The sequence below is a fragment of the Leuresthes tenuis genome, unplaced genomic scaffold, assembly GCF_036924035.1.
Source record: "Leuresthes tenuis unplaced genomic scaffold, fLeuTen1.0.hap1 SCAF_1, whole genome shotgun sequence".
NCBI classification, from domain to species: domain Eukaryota; kingdom Metazoa; phylum Chordata; class Actinopteri; order Atheriniformes; family Atherinopsidae; genus Leuresthes; species Leuresthes tenuis.
Genome location: NW_027325355.1, coordinates 20,366,508 through 20,389,598, shown reverse-complemented (window position 1 = coordinate 20,389,598; position 23,091 = coordinate 20,366,508). Strand labels below are relative to the sequence as shown.

The 23,091-nt window shown below is 42.9% G+C and overlaps 1 protein-coding gene across 4 annotated transcripts in view; it reads left to right on the top strand.

Annotated features, from left to right (window-relative positions):
• Positions 1-23,091, top strand: part of raph1b (Ras association (RalGDS/AF-6) and pleckstrin homology domains 1b) — a 42,356-nt gene that overhangs the window by 2,069 nt on the left and 17,196 nt on the right. For 3 of the 4 annotated variants that reach the window (XM_072362907.1, XM_072362841.1, XM_072362688.1), the window contains exons 2-5: positions 9,023-9,106; positions 21,963-22,082; positions 22,397-22,502; positions 22,647-22,841. In XM_072362907.1, the coding sequence (XP_072219008.1) occupies positions 21,963-22,082; positions 22,397-22,502; positions 22,647-22,841 (421 nt within the window). In that variant the 5' untranslated portion in view covers positions 9,023-9,106. The remainder of the gene's footprint in view (positions 1-9,022; positions 9,107-21,962; positions 22,083-22,396; positions 22,503-22,646; positions 22,842-23,091) is intronic. The other variant, XM_072362760.1, reaches the window with a different exon arrangement.

Below are 23,091 nucleotides of genomic sequence, written 5' to 3'. Positions count from 1 at the left end.
CAGCCTTTATTCCCCACAGTGGCATTATAATAGACTGTCTGTGTCCTTAAGGCGCGCTTGATTTGCATCCACAAAGCACTAGACTAGAAGCACATTATTATTCTCATGGAGACAGTGCAGCAACAATGCGGTCCATTCGGTTACAGTGCAGTTAATGGGGTTGAAAATAACCACTGGCCTTCTGCTTTCAGGCACATGCCTTTAAGCTTATGTTTCTTGAGAGAGAAAAATAGCAGTTTGGAGTCACATTTCACTCTTTGTCTTGTCAGACACACTGGAGAGGACTGACATGAAAGATGCCAAAAACATCTGGAAAACCCAGCGATATATTCATTTGGGAACTGTTAGCGGTGGCCGTTTCCTCTGCTGTATCCCATTATGAAACCGTTTCTTAAGAATTTAATTATAAACTGGTTGCACAAAAACGAAAGTCGGTTTTTTCTTTTTCTTTTTGATGTTTGTGGCACTTTTTGGGTTTGAGCTGCACAGAATGAAAAAGTACGATGGAGCACAGTTACTCTGTGGAATCATCCTGAGCCGGAGCGTTCGAGCAGTATGGTACACAGCCCAGTCATGGGTTAAATTTCCAGCTAAAACACAGGTTTGGAGGTGCAGTGTCATTTCATTGCTTTTTTTTTTTTTTAGGCTTTTAAAGAGAGAACCTGAGGAAACGGGTTATGTATATTGGGAGAAATACCAGCACCTCAACAAAAATATGCAACCAGAAGGTTTTCTCATTCACTCATACTGTTTTGTTTTGCCAAAAGAGGAAGGAAAAGAAAAACGTCCGGCATTTATCCCTCCATAATCTTATTCTTGTGTAGTTTGATGTCCTGGGGATGTAGTTGATGAGAAGAGAAAAACAGTTGTCAAAGAAATTTTAAGTTTGAGGAATGATCCCGAGGCACGGCGTGCATTGAAAAAAGATGATTCGAAAGCTATTCTTGGTTTTTGTGTGCATTACAGCTCGCTTGTCTTTATGTCTGTCAGCACTTCGCTGGTTCTGCTGTGCAAGTTGTCTGACTCCCCGTCCACCCATGTCCCTGGGCATGAGACCTCCGTGCACAAAAGCTCCAAAGACGAGGCTGGGGGTGCCGATGGGAGTCGGTGTAAGCTTACCCAGGTTGTGTTACAGCCGGGGGTGTAGGTGGGTGAAGGAGGGCAGGGGGAGGATGGCACTTCAAACGCAACCCACCCTGATGGAGGGCTGGAGGGCAGAGTGCAACCGGATATTCCTACACTTGTAGGAGATGCATGGCCTGGGTTGGGGAGATGAGAATAAACTGGAAAATACCACCAGCTGCATCAAGGCACATCAGCTCCTTGATGCCAGCAAGACGGGGGCTGTGTGAGAGAGAAAATGCAAGCGCAGGGTGTGTCCCCCGCCTTGTCACAGGCACATGGCCCCAGCCTGTGTAGGGCCTTGTTCTGGTAACATTTTGCTGACCTTTGGTGGCAGCTGCCCCTGCCATTTGCAAACAAAGACAAATGGCTAGTCAGGCTCCCTATATCCAGCAAAAGCTCTACTGTTCCAGATAGCGAGTCGCTCTTCCTGCTGACCTTTACATATATATACTTAGAGACTTAGGTCAGCGCCATGTATTGCAGGAAATCAGCGGTTTGAGATCCAGATATGACCTCCTCTTTTGTGATGATTGTTTTCTTTTCTTTCACAAGGAAATTTGTAACAATAAGGCTTTGCAGCCTTAAAAAAAAAACTTAAAAAACTGCTTTTATTTTATTTTTTTATACAGTCTTAATGTAACACTGGGAAGTGAGAAGTCCTGCACTAAAGCCATACATAAATGGACACTGCAGCCTGTTCTCTGTATGCAGCACCACTGATTGGAGGAGGCAGAAGGAGGCCATCCACCTCTCCTCCTCCTTTTCCTTCTCTCCTTTTGGGCAATTCATAATCTTGGTCCTTGTTGGGCAGGTGCACTCAAGCACACGGTGGAATACTTGCTGCCAAAGATACAAACTGCAAATACTGACCTACAATTGGATCTGTTTGCCATGCTGACATTCCAGATCTACTCCAGTTCATCTGTCCTTACCACATCTTCCTTCCATTACCCAATTTCCCTGTATTTGATCTCATCTGCCGTGATACTGCCGCATCCTCCTGTATTGTTTAGTCGTTAATTGTCCCTTTGTTGCGACCTCTCTCACCATACAGTTTGTTTAGGCAGCTTCAGCAGCTATTAATCACTGTGACTTTGACAGAAACAGGTGGCTGATTCTCACTGCTGTGTTTTGGTGAGGATCCCCCCACCCCCTTTCCTCTTCTACTGCTTTACAGATGGCTGGTTTCAATCATCACTGCAGAGGTCGGTCTATATTAGCCTGAGTAATATAGCTTGTTGAATAAAAGGTGGATATGACTGGCAACATGGGAGCTTTGTAAAAAAAAAATTGAGCACGGCACATAGGTTGTTGCTCCCTTTAGCACATGCGCTCAGCATGTTCAACGCCTGAGCCAGTCGAAGCTGTGGGGTTGGTTTTTGTGCACCTGTTTTTAAGTTAGGCTTCACACAGTTGAGTAATCACCCTGAACCTGATCTTGAAAAATAGAATCTCATCCCAGTGGGAATTCTTGGCTGAAATTCCAGCCGCTGAGTCGGATAACCGCGAGGAGAGCACGGAAGGTGGAGGTGATTGATTGTTTTTGGTTTCTCTCTTCACAAGTTCAGTTTAACTCCAGAACAGTCCTGGAATGGGTTGATGGATTGCGTGGGCTGTCTGGGTGGATGGACAGCCTCGAGAGTTCAATGACAGATGATGGCTCTGACTTGGAGACGGCACAGAATGCTGAAGGCGAGCTGGAGCAGAGTGCCAACTCAGAGGAAATATACATGTGCTGTCTGGCTGCAGCACCCACTGTATAGGAAATATATCATAGACCGGAGGTGATGAATGAGCTGTCTGGTGGAAGAGTTACTGCATGCAGACGGAGAAAGTGGATTTATACCTTACTCCCTGGACTGCTTTCACACGCACTCTTTTACATCCTCAATTGAATTAAGTGACCCATGCTTTACAACAGATCGTAGTCATGCTTGCTTGAGGTCCTGGCATAAACATCAGCACGACCACGAGCGGCGTGTCCTCTCTGCTCCACGTCTGAGCAGAGTTCACTCGGTTCTCATGAAACCACAACAGCAGTCTGGATGTCTGCGTGATTGCTTGCGTACGGGGTCGATGCGTTTGTTTGCCCTTTGGCCATCTCTCAGGACACTTGCATTACAGTTCAGCACAGATGAGCGTTGAGAAACAAACGGCACACGCGAGTGCAAACAAATTAACCACGTACTGTTTGCTCTCACTCTGCTGTGAAATGCCTGCCTCTTGGCCGAAAATGTTTGGATGAGTTCTGTTTAGAGCATCTTGTACAGTTGCTTTCTATCCATTGAACTCTGGGTTACATTCCAGTGAAATCCTCTGAGAATTCAGAGTTATCCACTGCTTGGAAAACACTAACAATGGCGGCTTTATAAGACTATCCCAGAGAGTCATGGATGCGGTTGCAACAGATTGTGTTATTTTTGTGGTGCCTCAAGGAGATGAAGGTCGGTACCATGTGAATGGTTTGCTGTTTTCATGTTTGTGTATGATGACACTCATATGCCTGAGTCATTTGAACAAAGAAAAAGCAAATAAACTCAAACTTAAACTGAATGAGGTGTCAACAAGGAGTTACAGCCAGTGAGAGTGCAAAGGCGAGGGTTGAGGGGACAAAGACGCTGCCACTTGGATTGAATCACCAGGAGCTATTTGTATTATATTGAGGTGTTAATGACAAGAGAGATTTGTCTGCATGACAGCTGGAACTGCTTGACAGAGATCAGACAGAAGAGTCGGTGATTAATTTGACAGAAAATCTTGAGGTGTGTTTTATCCCCTGCTGCAGATCACTCGTGTGGTGTGAACACCCTGAGACTTTAAAACCTCCGATCACAAGCCAGCAACGTGTGAACAAGAAACAATCCAATGACGCTGAAGGTCGTGCAGTCTGAGCTTGACTTTAAGAAGACATGTAACAGTTGTTTAATACCTGGCCAGAGAGCACCTGCCCTGCGCGCCACCATGTTTAATCAGTCAGGGGATCAGAGCAAAACCAAAGCTTTTAGGAGAAGGAGCTTAAAGAGACGGAAGCTACAGTTAAATGAAGCTTAATCGGTGGGCAGAAAGTGCTTAGAGATGTCATAGGAATGTACACCAGGAGAAAATGTACTTTTACAGGCATGTAGACTCAAAAAACATAATTATGAGCATAATATGGGCTGTTGAAGTTATCCTCTTTTTGAATTTTTTTGCTTTGAAAGTTATTCTGGAACACTACATGCATGTATTGAAAGCAAAAAACGGGTGCACACATACATTATTGATCTGTTCCAACTGTTTCAACTGTTTCTGTGTTTAGTTCAAGTAACAAACCAGCACTCCACTAAAAACTGGGGCCGTAGAGGCTTGTTTTGTCATTAAATATGCACTGTAGCCTACTTTCGCCCCCTTAGATCTTCCAACTCCCCTCGCATTCATAAGCAGGAAAGTTGCCCCAGCTCGTGTTCTCTGCAGCGGACAGTGAAACCTCAAGGAAGTGAAACGTGAAGGGTTGGGAAGCGGCCTGCACTTGTCACATTGCCTAGGGTTACCAGGCTCACTGCTCATCACCATGTCACCACTGACCCCACAACTGAGCGAGCTGCCAAACCCACTCTGGGAGGCAGAAGGACACTTGTGAGGAAGAGGTTGAACATGTGAAATGGCTGGAGGGAAGAAGCAGCACATGGAGAGGGAGCTTCCTGAGAACCTGAAAAATATTATTGATTGCAGCTGATCTCATATGAAATATGACAACGTGGAAATTTTTAAGTCATTCTTTATTTTCCATGCATTGCCTGCCAATGTCTGGAAGTCGCACCGTTTCACACGCCTCTTTCTGGTGCTCTGCAGGCACTGCTCCACTTTTCTTTTTACGTCAGGGTTCATCTAGGACACTGAAGGAATCTACAGTTTCGCTGCAGCGACCTACAATGCAGGAAGAGTCCAGCCAAGGAAAACAGCCGTGCTTTCCGTGTTAGAAGTGGATTGGCATATTTTTGCAACAGAATCCCTTGACGGTTACTCAAACCTACATGCTTAATCTCACAAAATAGTGCTGTGCGTGTGCATGTGTGACTGCCTCTCTTCAAATCTCATTGACTAATACCCTGGCAGCTTTGGAAGTGACTGTGAGGCTCTATTGAGTTTCTGGGTTAAGTTAGTGGCTGAGTAGCTTGCTAATCCTTCTCTGCTCGGCTGATCTTCACTCTCTAGTGATTCCTGCCCTCTTGCTTGGCACAATGCTTCCGTTGGCGCTATAGCAGGGGTTACAGTCATATTTGTGGTTTGCCAGGTTGACCCCTCGCTGCTGGTGGTGATCCCAGTGGAGGGATTATTGGACTGAAACCCTAAATGAGGAGTGAGATTTCTGTATTTTAAGCTGATCAGCCGTGTTCAAGCTGTGCTAATGATGAGGTTTGAGAGTGAACCGATTTCCTTCGCATTTAGATGAAAACCGTGCACAGATACTTCACCGCAAAAGACTGTTTTGATCCAACAAAAGAGGAACCGGTCCAAATGTGCACTAACACCAGAGGCATGTCATCATGTAACTCTGTATGATGTGTGTAATTTCCAATAAACCCTATAGGCAGCCAGCCAGCCAATGGGACCTTTATGGGATCCCACTGGCCATCGTGGGAACATTCCTGACGCAGCATTATTCCATAATTCCCACCATGTGTGGTTTTTCCAGAGGCAAGCGCTCTCTGCAGAGAGCGTGGAGAATCCCACTGAGGAGAGGAGATGGGCTGCTCGTAATCACATCCAGACATCACTGTGTATGAGTGAGAGGAGCTAAATATAAATGATAGTAATTCAGTGAAATGATGTTTTTAACTCCTAAAGCGAGCAGGTTGTGTGTTTTGTCCCTGCAAAGGGGCTCATTTTTCGTCATGTAGATTTTCCCATGGGACAGAGTATAAAGACCTTTAAGTATAGTCTGTAAAATTAGGCATAAACGTCTGTAGATTTGTTCATATCAGACAGAATTCCAGTGCTAGTATCCTGTATGTAAATAGAAATAAGGTCTCTTCATTTCTTCTTTTGTTTTGAACTCGGGGCTTTGTATCTCTGCATCTCTGCACCCAAAGTTACAGAAAACACTGAGAAAAAGGCAAGCACCCCAAAAATCTACCTACGACCTCTGGAACATATCTTTCACACGGAGCAGTTGCAGCTCTGTTTCACACAAAAGAAGATGATTTTCACGCTTGACAGTCAACAACTTTTTGCGTTGACCCAATGGAGAGGTCAGACAGCCCAGCGCTGGAGAATAAAAGCAGCTGCACTTAACTTGGAGCGAAAACAATGCGCTGATCAATACTAATGTGCCTTCCAAGCGAGGATCGTCTTAGCAAACCATCAATCAGCTGACTGATGGTTTACCTCAGTGCCCCCACAGAAATGCTCAGGGTCACTGCTGAGGCCTGATGCTGTGAGCAGATTTTCATCGATAAATGCCTGATTTGAGCCATTGATCTACTAATCATTAACTGAGGAGGGTGTCTGTTTTATTAAATGAATGTGAGGTATCTGTGTTTTATTTTTCTTCCTTATTTGTGTATTACGAAGAAAAAAAAAAAACTATTTAGGAAGGGGACACACTTCAGATACAATCCTGTAATGAATGACAAGAATGAGTGGAATGCTTCTTTAACCATTATTGTGTAATCGTTGGCATCACCAAGCGTTTTTTTCTTTTCTTTTTTCTTGCTGGTGCTGCAAGCAGCTGACTTTTCTATTTATCAGCATCATCAGTGAGTTTCTATAAACTGACATTACAGTTAGACTGAACAAATGGACCCAAAGAATGATGCAAGGCAAGTATTTTAAGGCCCTATTGTATTAGATCGTGTGCTGCGGTAAGTTCTTCCTGTTGTTTTGGCTACACAGTTAAGCCTTCAAAATGATTTGGGGGATTATGCTAAGCATGCACAAGCTGTACAGGTGCATGCATCTCCTCTAAGGCTTTGTTTATTCTGTGCTTTAAAAAGGACCAGTTATCGCCCATCTTAGACATTGGAGAGCACATCGGAGAGCACATCAGATCACGTTTACCATCTTATTCTGGACGTTCTGTTCATTATTGTTAGCATTCAGACTATGGGTCATGCTGAAGTCACAAATTGTTGAATTTTTTATTTTTTTTTAAATGTGAACCAATGTACAGTCTGAAATGCTCATGTACCAGGCATTGAGCTCTGTCTTCTTGCTCATTTGCTGTACTTCCCCTTCAACAATCCTGTCTTTATTTCCCACCGTGACATCATCATCACCCCTGCTCGCTCAGCGCCCTGCCCTCCTTCCCACTTCCTGCCCCGACAGGAAACGAGCCGCCCTAAAGGAGTGCTGTTAATGGGGGGAAGCGTTGGTGGACAAGGACACACCTGTGTCCACTACACTGGACTCTGTGTTTCCTCTTGATCTGTTGTTGAAGTGGGGCACCAATCTAGGCCCCATGAAAAGTCTGTTGAGCTGACTGATGACGGTTATACACAGAAGCACTCTTTTTGGAGTTGTGTGAGTGTTTTTGAACGTTGGTGCCATCGACCTTAGGTCAAGGGAGGACATGGTCTTTAGAGCATGTCTGTTTTTTTTTAAGGCACAGATATATCAGACATCTTTAGCATAGCGTTTTAAGTGGAGTTTTTGTTGTCATGCTCTTCTTTTTACAGCCACAGCCCCTTGATCATAGGCTGGTCATGTCGGTCTGTGCGTGTGTCGCAGGCATGCCTTTGTTTTCAGCCATGGAGCAGCTGCTCGCCGGCTCCTGCACTGTTGTGACTGAAGCAACTGTGTTCCCTGCAGCTGCAAGGCTCCATGTGTCACTGCCACACCTGTTCAATAGAATTGTGTTGACTGAGTGATATCACACGTTCACTCTGTGTAATTTATAACAAAGGCATGGAGGGTGTTGGTGGGTTGACCTGTAATGTGAGCGGACATTGTGTGTATGTGTCTGTATTTTTTCACAAACATGTAAGGATGACAGGCATCTCTTTCTCATTCTGACACTCTCCTGTTGTTATAAAGAGTCTGTTTGCTGTGAAAACACACACTCGCAGGCGCACACTTTTTTTTCTTTGCCCGGAGAGGGGCCACATGCTGTGGCTGAACAACCGTTGGCGTGTAGAAAAACGAGAGGAACAGCTGAGACCAGCGGGAATAGCTTCTCAGTAGTTAGCCACAACATCAGCTGCTTACCTCTCACACACAAAAACACAAAAAGTACACACCCCAAATCATAGCGATATTTCCTGGCCAGCTCATCCCTTCGTTATTCTCTACGTTCAGACTATGATTCAGCTTTTAGGTTGTTTTAGATAAAAATGGGCTCGTAATATGAGTCAGCTCTCTGTGAGTGAGTTAATGATTTGCTGAAACGTTTAAAGCTAGTCAGCGTTGTTGAAACCTGCAGACCTGTGAGTCACGGTCGATGCACACGTAAGAGTTTTGACAAGGTTTTTACCCTGACTCATGTTTATAATTGCTAGCCTTGGGTGGTAGCATGCTTATTAAGCTGGGTGATGTGAAAGCTTCAGAGTGAAATGAAGGCAGCCTCTGCAGCCGAATTGTTTTAAGCTGGCAGTAACGAGAGAGAGTTTATAATGAACACTGAACTGCGCTTGATTGCTTTCAGAGCTTTGCGATAAGTGTCTGGCTGTTCATGTCATTTAGTCTGTGCTTAGTTAAGACCCTCGCTCAAGCACCCTTCACAGTTAATCCTCTGCATTCTTGTGACAGTGAAACCCTCTGCTCTCCTCCAGCTGCCGAGTCTCTCAGTTCTTCTGCATTGCTGGAGGAACAAACAGGCGATCTATAATGTTTGACTAATGGCCTTCATGAGGTTATGCAGCTCGAGCCCTAAAATAGTCACTAAATAATGTTTAAAGATTTTGTTTTTCCTCTTTTCCAGGGGATAAAAGCCCAGCCGCAGAGTGGAGTGGTGGTTTCGTCTGACCTTTAACCTTAATAGGAAGAAGGGAAAGCCACTTCAGAGGTAAGTGTTCCTGGAAACTGAAGTGAGTAAGTGGTGGCATTGCTGCTTTTTGTGGGTAATAAACTCTAAGTAGAGGAAAAAGGTAAAAACAGTATTGACGCTACTGCCAGTAAGCTTTGCCAAACTCACGCCTCCTTGCACAAATGTCACAGAGATTCCAAGGAAGTTATATTTAAGGTGGTCTCAAATACCATGTTTATTGCTGTGCCTCCAGCATGCAAGTCTGAGGCACGACGGTCATGTGCTCAAGCCGTCATCATCTGTCATATCACTGCTTTACGTCTTTAACTAAGTGACGTCCCCCAACTGACTGCGTGGATCTATGATGTTTGGTGTAAAACAAAAAAAAAGAGGTGCGTGGAGAGTAACGATGGAAACTTCTCCCCCAAAAAGCCTTGATTGGGAAGACCTTGTAAATCAAAGCCAAATGAAAGAGAAGTCGAGCCTCTGAGGGTTCTTGTCAGTCGCAGAAGAAGATAATTCCTGACTTAAGTGGAACCATGTGAGGCCGAATCATAGCTGTGGTTTGAAAGAAGAGATTTTCCTCACAGTGGGCTTTTATTCACTCACTATCACAGATCTGTAGTTTTTTTTTTTTTACAGTCCAGAGTTAGAAAGCTATGTTAACTTGTCTTTCTGCTCTTTAAGTTGTTTTCAGCACAACCATGAAAATTAGAGCTGCACAGAAGACACGCAAAGAAAAGATTTTTTAGATTGCTGACTTGACCGTGTTGTGTTGTGCAGGCTTTAAAGGAAGTCAACAGATGATGCCTACTTTTTCTTTTCCCCATGTCATTAAACAGGACTCAGAAGGTAAAAAAGCAACATCGAACCCATAAACAACATGGCACACCCTCCTGTTTTCCATATTTTTGTTTTATTTATGGAAATTGGTTTGGAAAAGTAGCCAATTCAAATGTTCTGGTTGTTTTTTGTTCAGTCGGATGGTAATAATGGATTACTTCCATCTCAGGAAAACAAACTTGTGTTTAAAGGGGGTTTTCCACCTTGGACTGAAAGGAGGAAGCTTTCTCCTCTGGACTTAAAATGTTCCAGGAAGTAGGGATGCTTATGGGTCGCAGAGGGTTTTAACAGCTTGTAGCTGTGTGTCGATGAGTGACGCTGTGTGTGTGTCAGTGTCATGTGTTGTCCTGTGCACACACCAGCTAACGCAGACGCTCAGCTGTCAGTATCATTCAACATATCCATCAGCGCAGACAAGCCCATAGTGCATGTGGAGTTGAGCTGTCACGTAGTTGTCATGGCAGCAGTTTTGTTCGCGCATTGAGCTCTCTTAAAACACTACCCTTGAAATTTTCTCTCCTGCACAAGTTACCACCATGAATGTGTGTGTGCTGCTGGCACGATGAAAAGGCTGGAAGGTGGTGTGGCAGGAAACGGACTGGCACATTTTCTGGGTCTGCCTGTTGAGACGACAAAAAACACACCAGCTGCAGGGGATATGGACAGAAGGAGAGGGTAAGGGGGCAGACTGGAGATATAGTAAGCTAACGGAGGAAGACATTTCCAGCTGGTAATGGTGGATGAGCTTTTCTCTTTGTCTTTACATACACCACGTTGCACGTGTCTTGTTCTCATCCATCCGGCCTGCTGTTGCTTGTGCGCTGTGTTACGCCTCCTCTGTTTTTGTTTTCCCTCATATTGGGCAGATGTAGACCTGCTGTTTGGCTTGGCCAAGTAACAAAATGTTGATGATTTTATTCCTCTAAAGTCTGTGGATTGCTTCTTTTTCACCACAGTGAATAACTGAAACTTTTAGATAAAAAGTGATTGTTTGAACGGTAGATTCAAACAATCGTTCGGAGGACTTGGCTCCTTCAGATGTAGTTCACACACCACCACTACTGTTTAACACGCCAGCATGGCTGTTTATTTAATCAAAAACAGATTTAATTCAAAACAGTTACTATGTATGTATATCTGTATTATCTATCCATCATTCTTTGTGCCGCTTATTCACTTTAAGTAATTAATTGCATCTGCTGCAAAGTACTGGGAGAGTTATGATGGAATGATAAATCATTGTAGGACATATTTTTTCTAATGGTTTTCCATCACACAGTACTGTGCAAAGGTCTTGAGGGAAAAGTCATTATATATTGCCAGGGAAATTGGAAATGGGTGAAGCAATTAATTTGAATATTTGCAAACGGTAAATGGAAATACGTTATACAAAAAAAACAAAAAACAGAGTATGTTCAATTCTAACGAGATTGAAAATCAATATTTGGTCTGAGCACCTTCATTCATGGCCTGAACCCTCTGAGACAAGCTTTCTGTCATTTCTTTAAGTAGTCTTCAGGAACAGTTCTTGAAGGACATCCCAATGCTCTTCTTTGGATGTCGGCTGCCTTTTGTTCCGTTCTCTGTCAGGATGATCCCACACTGCTTCACTAATGTTGAGGTCTGGGCTCTGGGGAGGATTCATCCCTCCATAAGACCTGTTGCCACTGATTTTCACCTGATAGCTCTTTGGGAATCACCTTGTTGGTGTAGAAATACTATTTTATGTCAAAACTGTGTTGTTGTTTTTTTTTTCCATAGAAACAGCTAAAGAAATGGGAACAACACATGTGTCTATGTGACAGAAGGTGAGTAACATAGTGTCTGAAAATACAACTTTGAAGTTGGTTCTTTGCTAAGTTGTCAGTTGTAAACACAATAACAGTCCATCCATTGAGTTAAATGCCTTTGATATGCTTGAATGATTCATAATTCAGTGTCAAGTGGCATAAAAACCCCAAACCACTTTCCTCAGGTTTCCTCTGATCAGGTACAGGAAGTGGGCTGAAAATGAGCGAAACAGCAGCCAATCTCCAAAGTAAAACATTGAAAGATCTTCAGAAATTCTGTAGAACTATTAATAAAGACCATTTTAAGATTTAACTTGAAACATGAAAGATATTTGCACAGTACATTAGTTTCAAACTCCATCTGCTCTTATTGTCTATTAATCTAATATTTTAGAAGCCTGCAGAAACCCCTGTTTTAAGTGCCGCTGATACTGATGAACTCGTGACAACAATGCAGCCCATTTTTTATGCTACAGCAGGCTTCCATTTATATTTAACCTGACACTTTTTAAGGATTTGTATTACAATGAAACAGACTTCAATTCCCCCAAAAAAGATGCACTTATTTCAGCTCTTATTTTTGTAAGTTTGAGGAGATCAGTGAGTCATCTATTTTAAGCAGTGTCTGTTTTTAATGTCTAGTTTGCTGCTCTTAACAGTCAGCCTCTGCTGTCTGCTGCTGCAGTGCTGCATCATCTTTAAAAGTTTCTGTGGGTGTGTCCGAGCCCACTGCAGCAGACCACCTGAGCCCCTTTATGTGTGTTTATATATATGTGTGTGCATGGATTGAACCCGATAGCTTTAGGGAATGGACAAGACTATTGATTTCACATTTGGACTGGAGCCCTGTAGGGAAGCAGGGGAGCTGACACATCCGCAGTGTGTTTGTGTGCAAGGGAGACAGCAAGTGAAGGGAGGATGAAGGTCTAAAAGAGGGAGAGATGCACACAAATGAGAGAGGAACAGAGTTTCCTCCTCTTGTGCTTACCTCTGACTCTTCTCATATTTCCATATTTGTGAGATTATGCAAATCAAACAGAGCATGAGTTAAATGCTCAGTCTGTGGTTGTACGAACAAACCGATGTGAAAATATCATCTCACTATCTGAGTCATTACTGAGAGTCTGAGCCAACCTCACAATGAAGCCTTGTGATAACCGCATGTCTGTCTGCACAAAGATCTGCATGCACACATGAGTGTTGCCATGGCAATCGCAACTGAAGTTTGGCTCGCTCTGATGCTGGCGAGCTATTGAGTCCTCACACCTACCACCCACCAGTGTGACCATGCATTTCCACAATCCCTCTCCTCTCCAGTCTCATTTTCTTCCGCTCCACCTCCCTCTGTGCTCCCTGCTGACTCCCCTTCCATCTGTCCGGCTCCGACATCCTCCTCATCTTTCTGCTTTTTCGGTGCCCCTCCTTCCTAATTGGCTTTATAAGCCAGCGTGGCTCGCTGTGTCATGCCACGCTTGAGTGAGCCCAAATGTGTTTGTGGATCCATATGTGTGCGTCTGAGCGCAAGTCTTCTGCATACAGGCTGTTGCTCGTGCTTGAGTAATGACACTGGAGCTGTTATTTTGGCCATCAGTTCTCCTCCCCTTTATTCACAATGTAATAGCAGGCTGCACTCCTCCATTATTGTGTCCATCTATCATCCCTTTGCTGCTGCCGCTGCTCCGTTAACCAGCTCATCTCGCTCTCCACAACAGTCCGTCCCTTTAATGTGACGTCCCCCACTTTTTATTACGTTGGCCTAATGTACAAAACAACAAGCAGAAAACACAATGACATTTCAGGACCTGCAACCAGCCGTTTTTTTAATATGTAAATGCTTGTCTTTATTATAAATGGTATGATACACGATAAACATTACAGATAGAATCCTAAACAAGGCTTGCTACTCTTTTGGAGTGACTATCACATCCGACAGAAGACGTACATAACTTCAAACAGTTTCATGCTTTAGTCTTATGTCATTAGTTTCTGTGATAATGCACAAGGAATGCACGAAGTGCCGTTCCAACAATTAGTAGTGATTTTTTTTTTTTTTTTTTTAAATTTTCTGCATAAAGAGAACGTTGTTCATGGATATTGTGTTTTGCCGGCCTCACAGCTGCTTCTTTAACCCATATCCACCCTGGATTCCTCATTCATCAGGGGGGATAACACACAGACGCACACACAGTACGAGCCAGCCACACCGAAAGACGTCTCAACACAGACGACTCTGAGACAGTTTTGCTCTTTCTAATTCTACCTTGCATTATGTCAGTTTGATGTAGTGGCATTGGTCTTACCAGAAAAAAACGTAGTAAAAAGAAACATTGATGGCTGGCAGCGGAAATTAGCATCTCTGCTGCAAATACCAGCCTGGAAATCATTACGTGGTTGCATGTTTGCAAAGAGATAGCATCTGTTTCGTATCTCACAGGCAGTGAAACTGAGCATTTGTGAGCTTTGTTCTTTGACAGAAGCCTCCATTTGATTGTTTCACCACACGCATGAATGCAAGATGCACTCTAAAGTGCATATGGGCTTTACGATGCTTCAGCATGATGCAGGATGTCATCATGATATCTTGACAGTTGGCATTTCAGTGTGTGTTTTATGGCTTGAGTTTATAGGCTATGCAGACTAAGATGACAACCAGACACATGAGTGCGTAAGACCTGACTCAGAGCCTGTCAGGCTGGAAGCACAGCTGCCACCAGGCGATGTGAGGAGGTAGAATGTAACTATATGAGGCAAACCTTGAGAATTAGACCATATAAGAAAGGTTTTTTTTAAAGTCACGTTAAGGTATCAGTGAAAGACTTGGAAATTTTCCTGTTTAAGGACAAATAAAGAATTATTATCTTCAATTTTAAAACCAGAAGGATAGTGGATAGTTTTTATATTATTATGTTGAATATAGAAACATTTATTAGTTGTGTAGATCAAAGGAAACTGCAGAATTGTGGTGCTATTTCAAACAGTGACGGGAACAAAGGCAAAAACAAAAACCCAAATGAAAATTTTGCTGAGCCTGGTAACAGGTGACTTCAGATGCTTGCACACAAATAGACCTTGGTCTTCGTTTTTGAGTTGTTTTTTTTTTAGGCTCATTATAGGAAACTGAAGCAGGCTGTTGTGCGAACTGTAAGGAAAATGAGCCATGGTAGCACATTGGGAAATGAAACCAGCTTTCAGTGGTGTGCTCAGATGATGTTGATGCTAACTAGAAAAAACTAGGAAAATGCTCTTACTCCTGCTATAATGAAAATAAGCCCTCTATTGTTTCCTCTATTCAGTCAGCATTCAACTACCAAATGAAAAAACAATGTGTGCATGTCAGACACCTGCAAGCCTATAAACCAATCAGTGTCGAGTAGAAGGAGATGTAGCTCCCATAGATTAACAAAACATGCAAAAACATAATCAGATCAAATGCGGTATTTGTTACAAAAATGTGAACCACAGTTCAGTCTTCAAGTGTGAAAATTTGTAAGCTGGTTAAAACTCATAGTTTACACATATCATAGCATATTGGCTCACAGCCACAAGTAGGAATGAAAGAAATATTGCAATTCCCTAACCGAATTTCCTCTTTTAACACTGTGGAGTGCTGTACATTTGTAGCTGGTGTTAGAGTTTATATCAGAGGAAAGCAGATGCTTTCTCTCCATAACCGAAATCTGCCTGAACAGGCTGATAAAAGCTTGATCAACTGTAACTGCACATGGCATAGCAGTCAGTTTGAGTTTAAGATATTCCTCTGCCCCTGAATAATTCGTCAGATTTCCATCAAAGCTTTTTGGTGCTCATTTTGAAATGACCTTTTAGAAAAACTTCTTGGAAATGGCAAAAATCCTAGTTGGGATTCTAGCTTGAGGTTTTTTTTTGTTTTTTTTTCATAGCAGAGTTGTGGTGCCTAATGCGAACCAGTTGTGATGAACTGAATGAGTTTCTGCCTCCAAGACAACAAACATGGCCAAGCTCAAGGACATGAAAGAATAACCACAACATGCCCTGTTGAAATGACTCCTGGAGACCTCTCTCTATTTTTCTTTTGTATTCTGTCAAAGCCACTGATTTTGTTTTATTTATCTATTTTTTCTTCTTCCTTCAAATTTTGTTTATAGTTTTAAATTCCTGCACAGCGCACATGTGCTGCCAACACAACACAGCCAAATTTATTCAATCCAGTTAATGGAAAACACTTGTGCTTGAAGCACATTTTCGATGGAACAACATGTCATAAGTTTCCATCAAATTTGCTTCACCACTGGATGGGAACCCAGCTATTGTCAGTCAGATAGAAGTTTGGGCAACTGCTGTATTTGCAGATGTCACCTGTTGCTAACTAGAGTTATCCATTAGCTTAGCAGCCCGTTCAGCACGTTCCTCTGTGCACTTTGGTTCACATGTTTTGCCATTAACGTTATTTTGAACCCAGCTATTGTCAGTCAGATAGAAGTTTGGGCAACTGCTGTATTTGCAGATGTCACCTGTTGCTAACTAGAGTTATCCATTAGCTTAGCAGCCCGTTCAGCACGTTCCTCTGTGCACTTTGGTTCACATGTTTGCCATTAACGTTATTTTGAAGCTGTTACATGTTAAAGGAACAAGTGGGCTTAAACTACTGTAAACTACTGGAAGCTTGTTAGCGGGGACGAGCATGTGAACATTTGGGTTTTTATATTTGCCCATGTTTACACACTACACAACAGTGCTGGAAATGGCTTTTTGAAAGAGGTTATGTAGCCATATGTTAAGACTAATTTTAAAAGTGGCATAATCACACCATTTGCCTCAAAATCATCTAGATGTGGCTTCCCTTCTGAAATCTTTACTCACATTTGATGTCTCATAATTTACTCACAGATTTTAATCAACAGCGTTTAAAGTATTGGGGAACACGTTTCAGCTTATATGGTTGATTACAAATCCCAGGCCTGGCGGATTTAGAGCTATTCCTAGCTGTGCTAAATATTTTACATCTCTGAGCTTTATCTGCATCTGCTGCCAGAGACTCTAGAAATCATGGACGTTTGTGCACCTCTAAACTCTACAGAATTCCCAAGCTCTATTGACAACCAAGCGTTGTTCATGCTTCTCAAGAGTTCACTGAGTTTCTGTAACTTGTGCTCTGTTCCCTACCCTCATTACCACTCTTTACTGCTTCCTCTGAGTTTGGCCATACTTTGGTAGGATGATATGATGTGTGGAATATTTCTAGATTAGGGGTGTCAGATATTTGCATTAAAATATTTTTTGCCAGGATTCTTTCAGAGAAGAGAAAATGGCTGTGAGAATAAGGTGGTTTTGGAGGTTTATGTCAGTGATTCACTGTTTCCCAAGATGGAGAGAATGATGAGTGCCAAAGGACCAGTGCCCGGGTTTATTAGCCACAGTCCTCATTGCGCGCACACACACCCACACACAAAATGTGGCTAGGTGGAGTCTTTGATCCAGAAATAGTCTATTTAGAAGTACTTGATGGAAACATCAACTCAGTCAGGAGTAAGTGGCCACAATAATGTTTGCATAGCTATGGCCGTATTCCACATCCCAGCACTCCTATTTCCGGTGTGACTGAACTATGAAAGGGTTTTATATGCAACTCAGACGCTACGAGCTGTTCATTATTTGAATGTCAACTGGAAACAGTCTGGGAGGGGCTTTGGCATTATGATCATTTTCAGATTACATTAATCAGTGTAGCATTTCACTTTATTTCATAAAATCTAAGTTCAGTGGAGGCATTAGAGAAAAAGAGCTCTTTTCACTGAATGAGCATAATGTACCCTCATGTTGTTTGGAACACATCCAGTAACCCATTCCTGTCATAGAGAGTGAGACCAGCAAGTTATAGTACTTGTGAACTACTTTACACCTAAGTACCACTCACCCTTCATCTTTTTATAAGCTAAATCAAAACTTGTTTGTTGATCCCAGATGTAGTTTAATATGAACCAAATGAACAGCAGTTAAACTGAGTTAAGAAGGAGCCAGCCAAGGAAACCTAATCTGACCTATGATGTAATTTCACGCTCTCTGTCTCATTCTGTTACACCCAGATTACTTGTGTGTCTTTGTCTTTCTTCCTCTCTTTCTTTTGCACATTTTTCTCTGAGGGTCAAAGGGAGCAGTGAGGTCCCATGCCTTCACATGTGCTCTCTGCCACATGTTTTCTCTGGTTGCTCTGGTTCTTGCCATGTTATAAAAAAAACACACCAGCAGTTTTGCCGATCCGTAGCATCTTGAAGAGATCCGAGGCAGAGGTATTTTCCCAATAGGGCTCTTGTTATAACTGTGAATAATTTAACCTAGAGTATCTGTGTCATGAACCTGCAGGCCTGTCAGCAGTTTGGTGTGACTACATTTGTGTCATATTCGGTGTGACAATAGCCATCAAGCAGCATCTGTCACTCCATGTCATGTGACCTGAAATGTGATATGAAGTCAGTGGGTTCACAAAGGTGATGGTAGTATCTTCTACTCATTAATCTACTTCCTGTGGGGACTGTAATCAGATTAGGCTTGATACAAATGTTTTGGTTGACCAAAAACCTGCCACTGTAAAAACGTAAGCATACATTTTTTTTAGAACCATTATTTACAAAGATAGCATTTGTCTTTACAGTTCCTGTTTTGGTAAAATAGCTCAACACCAAGTCTTCCTCCTGCTCTCTTTTCCAATTCTCATGACACTCTTTGAACTGAGTGGCTAAAGATAGACATGATGTCTTCCTCCTCCTCCCTCCTCCTCACGACCAGATACTTGCAATGCTTCCTCTAAGATTTATAACGATTTGTTTTCCCGACACAACTCAAAAACAGTATAAAGAAGTTGTCGAGTTTCCTTAGGTGTTGAGGGGTAAAGCCATCCAGAAAGGGAGAGTCCTCACACAGCAATGACATTCAAGTCTTTTAATCTACTCACACTAGAGCTGTATGGAAAAAGCCATGTTTCAACAGGGCAATTATATTCAAACCGTCAAAGCAAAGCTGTTCAAAACTGAAAACATTTTCTACATCCAAGTTGAGCTTTAAAAATGTCTTTGCTCATGTTCTCGTACACATCTGCTCAGCCTCACGGTTCAAGCGTGTGCGATGTGCTTCCACGTCATGTTCCTGGTCATTGAAAGAGGGAAAAATTCCTGAATGATCCCCCCTACATCTGCCACTTCGTATCCTCTTTTACACAGATAACAGGTTGTCTCCTCAGCACATTGCAGGTCTACACTCGATTGTTTGCCGGTTGGACAGCATTGTCAGCTTGCTGCGCTCTGTTTCCAGCTTCTGTCCAACACTCCCTTCACTCTGATTCATTTATATTAGGGCGGGCATTCTATTCCATCACTAGAAGTATCCACATTGATTTTATGTTTTCATTATTCTATGTTCACATAGATGGTTTCTGAATTTAAAATTTTTATTCATTTCTAAAAAAGATGCAGAGGATGCTACATTTTCTCTTCCTTTCATTCCTCATCTCTGCCAATTCTGCAGCATCAGCACTAGCTGCATTTCTTTCTTCTTTTAACTAAAAGAAAATCTATGGAGAGACACTCCACTGTTAAGGCCTTCGACCTTTAGTCTTTCGGCCTAGACCCCTGACCCACCAAGCGGTCACAGGAGACACATGAATGCCGGACAAGATAGGGGGACCGTGCCGTATCATGAGGAAAAAAAGGCCATGGCTGACGTTTGGTTGGTGATGATGCTTCTACATGTGTGCGCCGCTCACACACACACAGCTTCCTTCTATAGTCGTGTCTCAACAAGGTCATGCTCCATAAGCTTAAAAGCAGGGCCTCAGGTGGTAATTCACTTAAACCTGCTGCAGGATCTCCCGTTGAGGCTCTGATTCCATTAGAATGACAGCAGAGGAGCTATTTTCAAGAGAAGGTTTTTTTTATTTTTTTTATTTAAGTGCATCTTTTTTTTATTTTTTTTCTCCATTTTTTTTTTTTTTTTTACCGACATCATACTGCCTGTATGTTTGTGGACTTTACTGTAAATAAGTGTGTGAAGGGCCCAAAGTTGATTGCTGTTTAAACACAGCAATTTGAAGTGTACCGCAGCTTGTATATTTAAATATGAAGGCACCTCAGAGAATATTGGCAAACATTATAGTGGATGATTTGATTGTGGTCATTTCCTCTTTCTGCCTGCCCCAGCTATCTGTGATGTCATGCCTTATGGTGGGAACACTTTGCTGTTTTCATATGCACAACTTGATTTTTTGGACTCATGTGGAGCCAAATGGAGTAACGCTAATGTTTTTTGTAGTGGCAAACATCAGTGCCATAATGGGTGGATGTGAGGGCGCAGGAGTCTGGACTTCATTGCCAGCACCCTAGATTCCTCCTTCCATCCATAAATCCCTTGCGTTCCCAATAAGGGGCATGGATAAACTGAATGACAGCTGGAGTATACTGACACGGAGCGGGCCATAAGGGAAATGAGGAATTCTGCACATCCAGGCTATTTCCTGTTCAGACTCCCACACACATTTGTGAGAGCGTACATGTAATTTTGAACATGCACGCATGCACACATTTGGTTGACTTGTTTTTAGGTTTCATACTCAGACTCCATCTTCTTCAACAGGATGACAGGCCAAGTTTCTCATGTGTTTAACAAGCGTGCCAAAGCAGGAAGCTATCCATCATCAACGCTGTAACGGAACTCTGTAACAAGTGTTCTGAAATTTCTGCGTGAGGGTTCGTGTCGGTCTTCATCTGAACATTTTTCTCTGGCCTTGCATCTGCCTGGTTCAGTACCAGCTTTTATGGCTTTCTAATAACATGGCACGACTTTCAAATTGCTTCTAAAGTATTCAGTGTAACCATGAAGGCTTAGACATACATAAACTCTCAAACATGGTCAGATTGAGTCACACAGAGGCATTTTACTGGATCAAAAGAACAGAGGTCATCAGGGGGGTTAATCCTGGTTCGGTACAGTCCTCACCAGTGACTGACACCACATAGCGTGGATAACGGGAAGGAATGACACCCTCTGAAAACATCAATGGGATTACTCTGGACTATTCCATCTGACCGGACTGTAGTGGGAGTGTTGGACTGTACCAAGAAAGGGGCTCTTTTTAGGGGAAAAGTCTGATTTAAAAAAAAAAAAAATATATATATATATTTTTCCCAATCCAAAACTATTTTATTTTAATATATTTCTTTCTATTTGTAAATCTGAAAGTGTGCAGCAAGCAAGTTTGTGTGTCTGTGTGCTCGTCACTTCCTCTGGCATCTGACCAAACTTCACAGGCGCAGCTCTGGCTGTGCTGGATCATGCTTTCCTTCCACTTGACAAGAATGTTATCTAATCTGGTGAAACACTTACGTACATGCTGGTATTCTTGTGAAATGATTAATTCTTTCAGGTTTGTCCACAGCAGCTTGTACAAAAACTGTATGACTCCTCCAGCTTTCACAGATATCACGATTGAACAAGGAGAGCACATGTCAAGGCTACACACTGTGACGTAGTATTGCGGCATGGAGCCGCTTTATCTCTGTTTGTAAAGTCTAATTTGTTATGTCTGGCAGGGTCCTTGATTTCACATTTTCATTCATGTTTTGCCTACAGTTTAGTGTCCTTGAGTCTGTTTTTCTGTTGTATTCAGGCTGCTTTGATTTACCATAGCTGGATGACAAATATATAAATTGACAATATTTCAGAGTTTAGGGGTTGCTGGTAGATTCTCAGATTTTTCCAGCTCTTTTAAGATTCATTTCTTAGACTCTGTTATGAGCTTGGAGTTGTATCGTTTTTCTTTCTGTCCACTAGAGGGAGCTCTGCCATCACCTTTGACCAAAATCCGATGCGGTCTCGCAATCGTCATGCTGTACGGTCCACAATATGTAATATAGTATCATAATACCAAATGCTACTGTTCTGTGTGGTCTGATTAATATCTTGTGCATGATTTGGCGCTGACTCAGTGATTCCCGTTAGGGTTTGGTGGTGTTTCTGCATCCCCGAGAAAGATGCCATGCTCCTCTTCCTCCTCCTTCCTGGGTATTGGGTGTGTCAGTGATGAACGGCACATGAGACATTACAGGGCATTTCGTTGATCACACTGAACGGGGTTGCCCACCAGGGGTCCGCAAGTGGTTGTCATGGCAACAGGCAGTGAGGTTGGCATGAGCTGAGCTGAAGTTGTTTTTTTTGTTTTTTTCACCCCCGTTTTGTAGCTGTGACATGTGTACTTGTGTAATTTTGTGACCATGTTTTTGCTTGTGTGTGTATAGATGGACCAGGTATCAGATGATGAGTTGGACCATGGAGCAGAGGAGGACAGCGACAAGGAGGACCAGGACCTGGACAAGATGTTTGGAGCCTGGCTGGGCGAGCTGGACAAGCTCACACAGGTTGATACACACACGCACAAAGAAGGTGGTGGGGTTACACACACAGGCTCACGCAGGTAGAGGAGCAGAGAGACAGAAGGAAGGGGCTGTATCCATAGCAACCTTAACAGTGCTAATCCTGTCTCTTAGCCTGTATCCTAGCAACTCCCCTCCCACCCTTCACTTCATATTGTGTATATCTGCAAGTCCGTGTGTGACTAAGGAGTCTAGCATACAGACATGCTTGTTGAGTTCTTCTGATTTGACTGTAATGTCAGGATCTGTGTGTTTTTTGCAAATGTGCACCACATGTTCTCCTTGTGTGTGCACTGTAGAGTCTGGATGATGGCAAGCCGCAGAAAGCACTGCAGAAGCCGCCTCTCAGGCAAGAGACGAATATGGCCAACTTCTCATACCGCTTCTCAATGTATAACATAAACGGTGAGACTTCACATTCAGCATCCGAATCAGTCTAGAAGCAGAGCAGTTACTCTCCAAAAAGGCCAAATAATTTATATTCTTTAACCCCCTCTCCACCCTGCCCTCCTCTGGTTTTCCCACATCCTTTATCTTTGCTCTCTGCAGAGGCTTTGAACCAGGGAGACACAGTGGACTTGGATGCTCTGATGGCTGACCTGTGCTCCATCGAGCAGGAGCTCAGTACCATTTCCAAACCAAACTCGTGTTCTCGCAGCCAGGGAAAAAGCCAGCAGAGGACCCCAGGGGGGCGAAGTGCCAGCACCAAGCACACAGGCACCAGTGGAGGTGGAAGCAGCGGAGGTAGTCCTGCTGTTCTCATCGTAGATCATTTAGAATAGTGTTTCATGTTGATAGCTTTATGTGCATATCAAAGGTCTTTTCTTCTTTTATTTTATTTATTTTGGTTTTTTTTTTGGATGTGTTATAGAGCAATTGCTTCACATTACCATTTGAATATGACTGCATGTCAGTTACGTTACAATCTTCGGTGCTCATGGTAACTAGAAAAGTTGATATTTTTGTAATAGATGCACCCAAATGTCTCATGTGC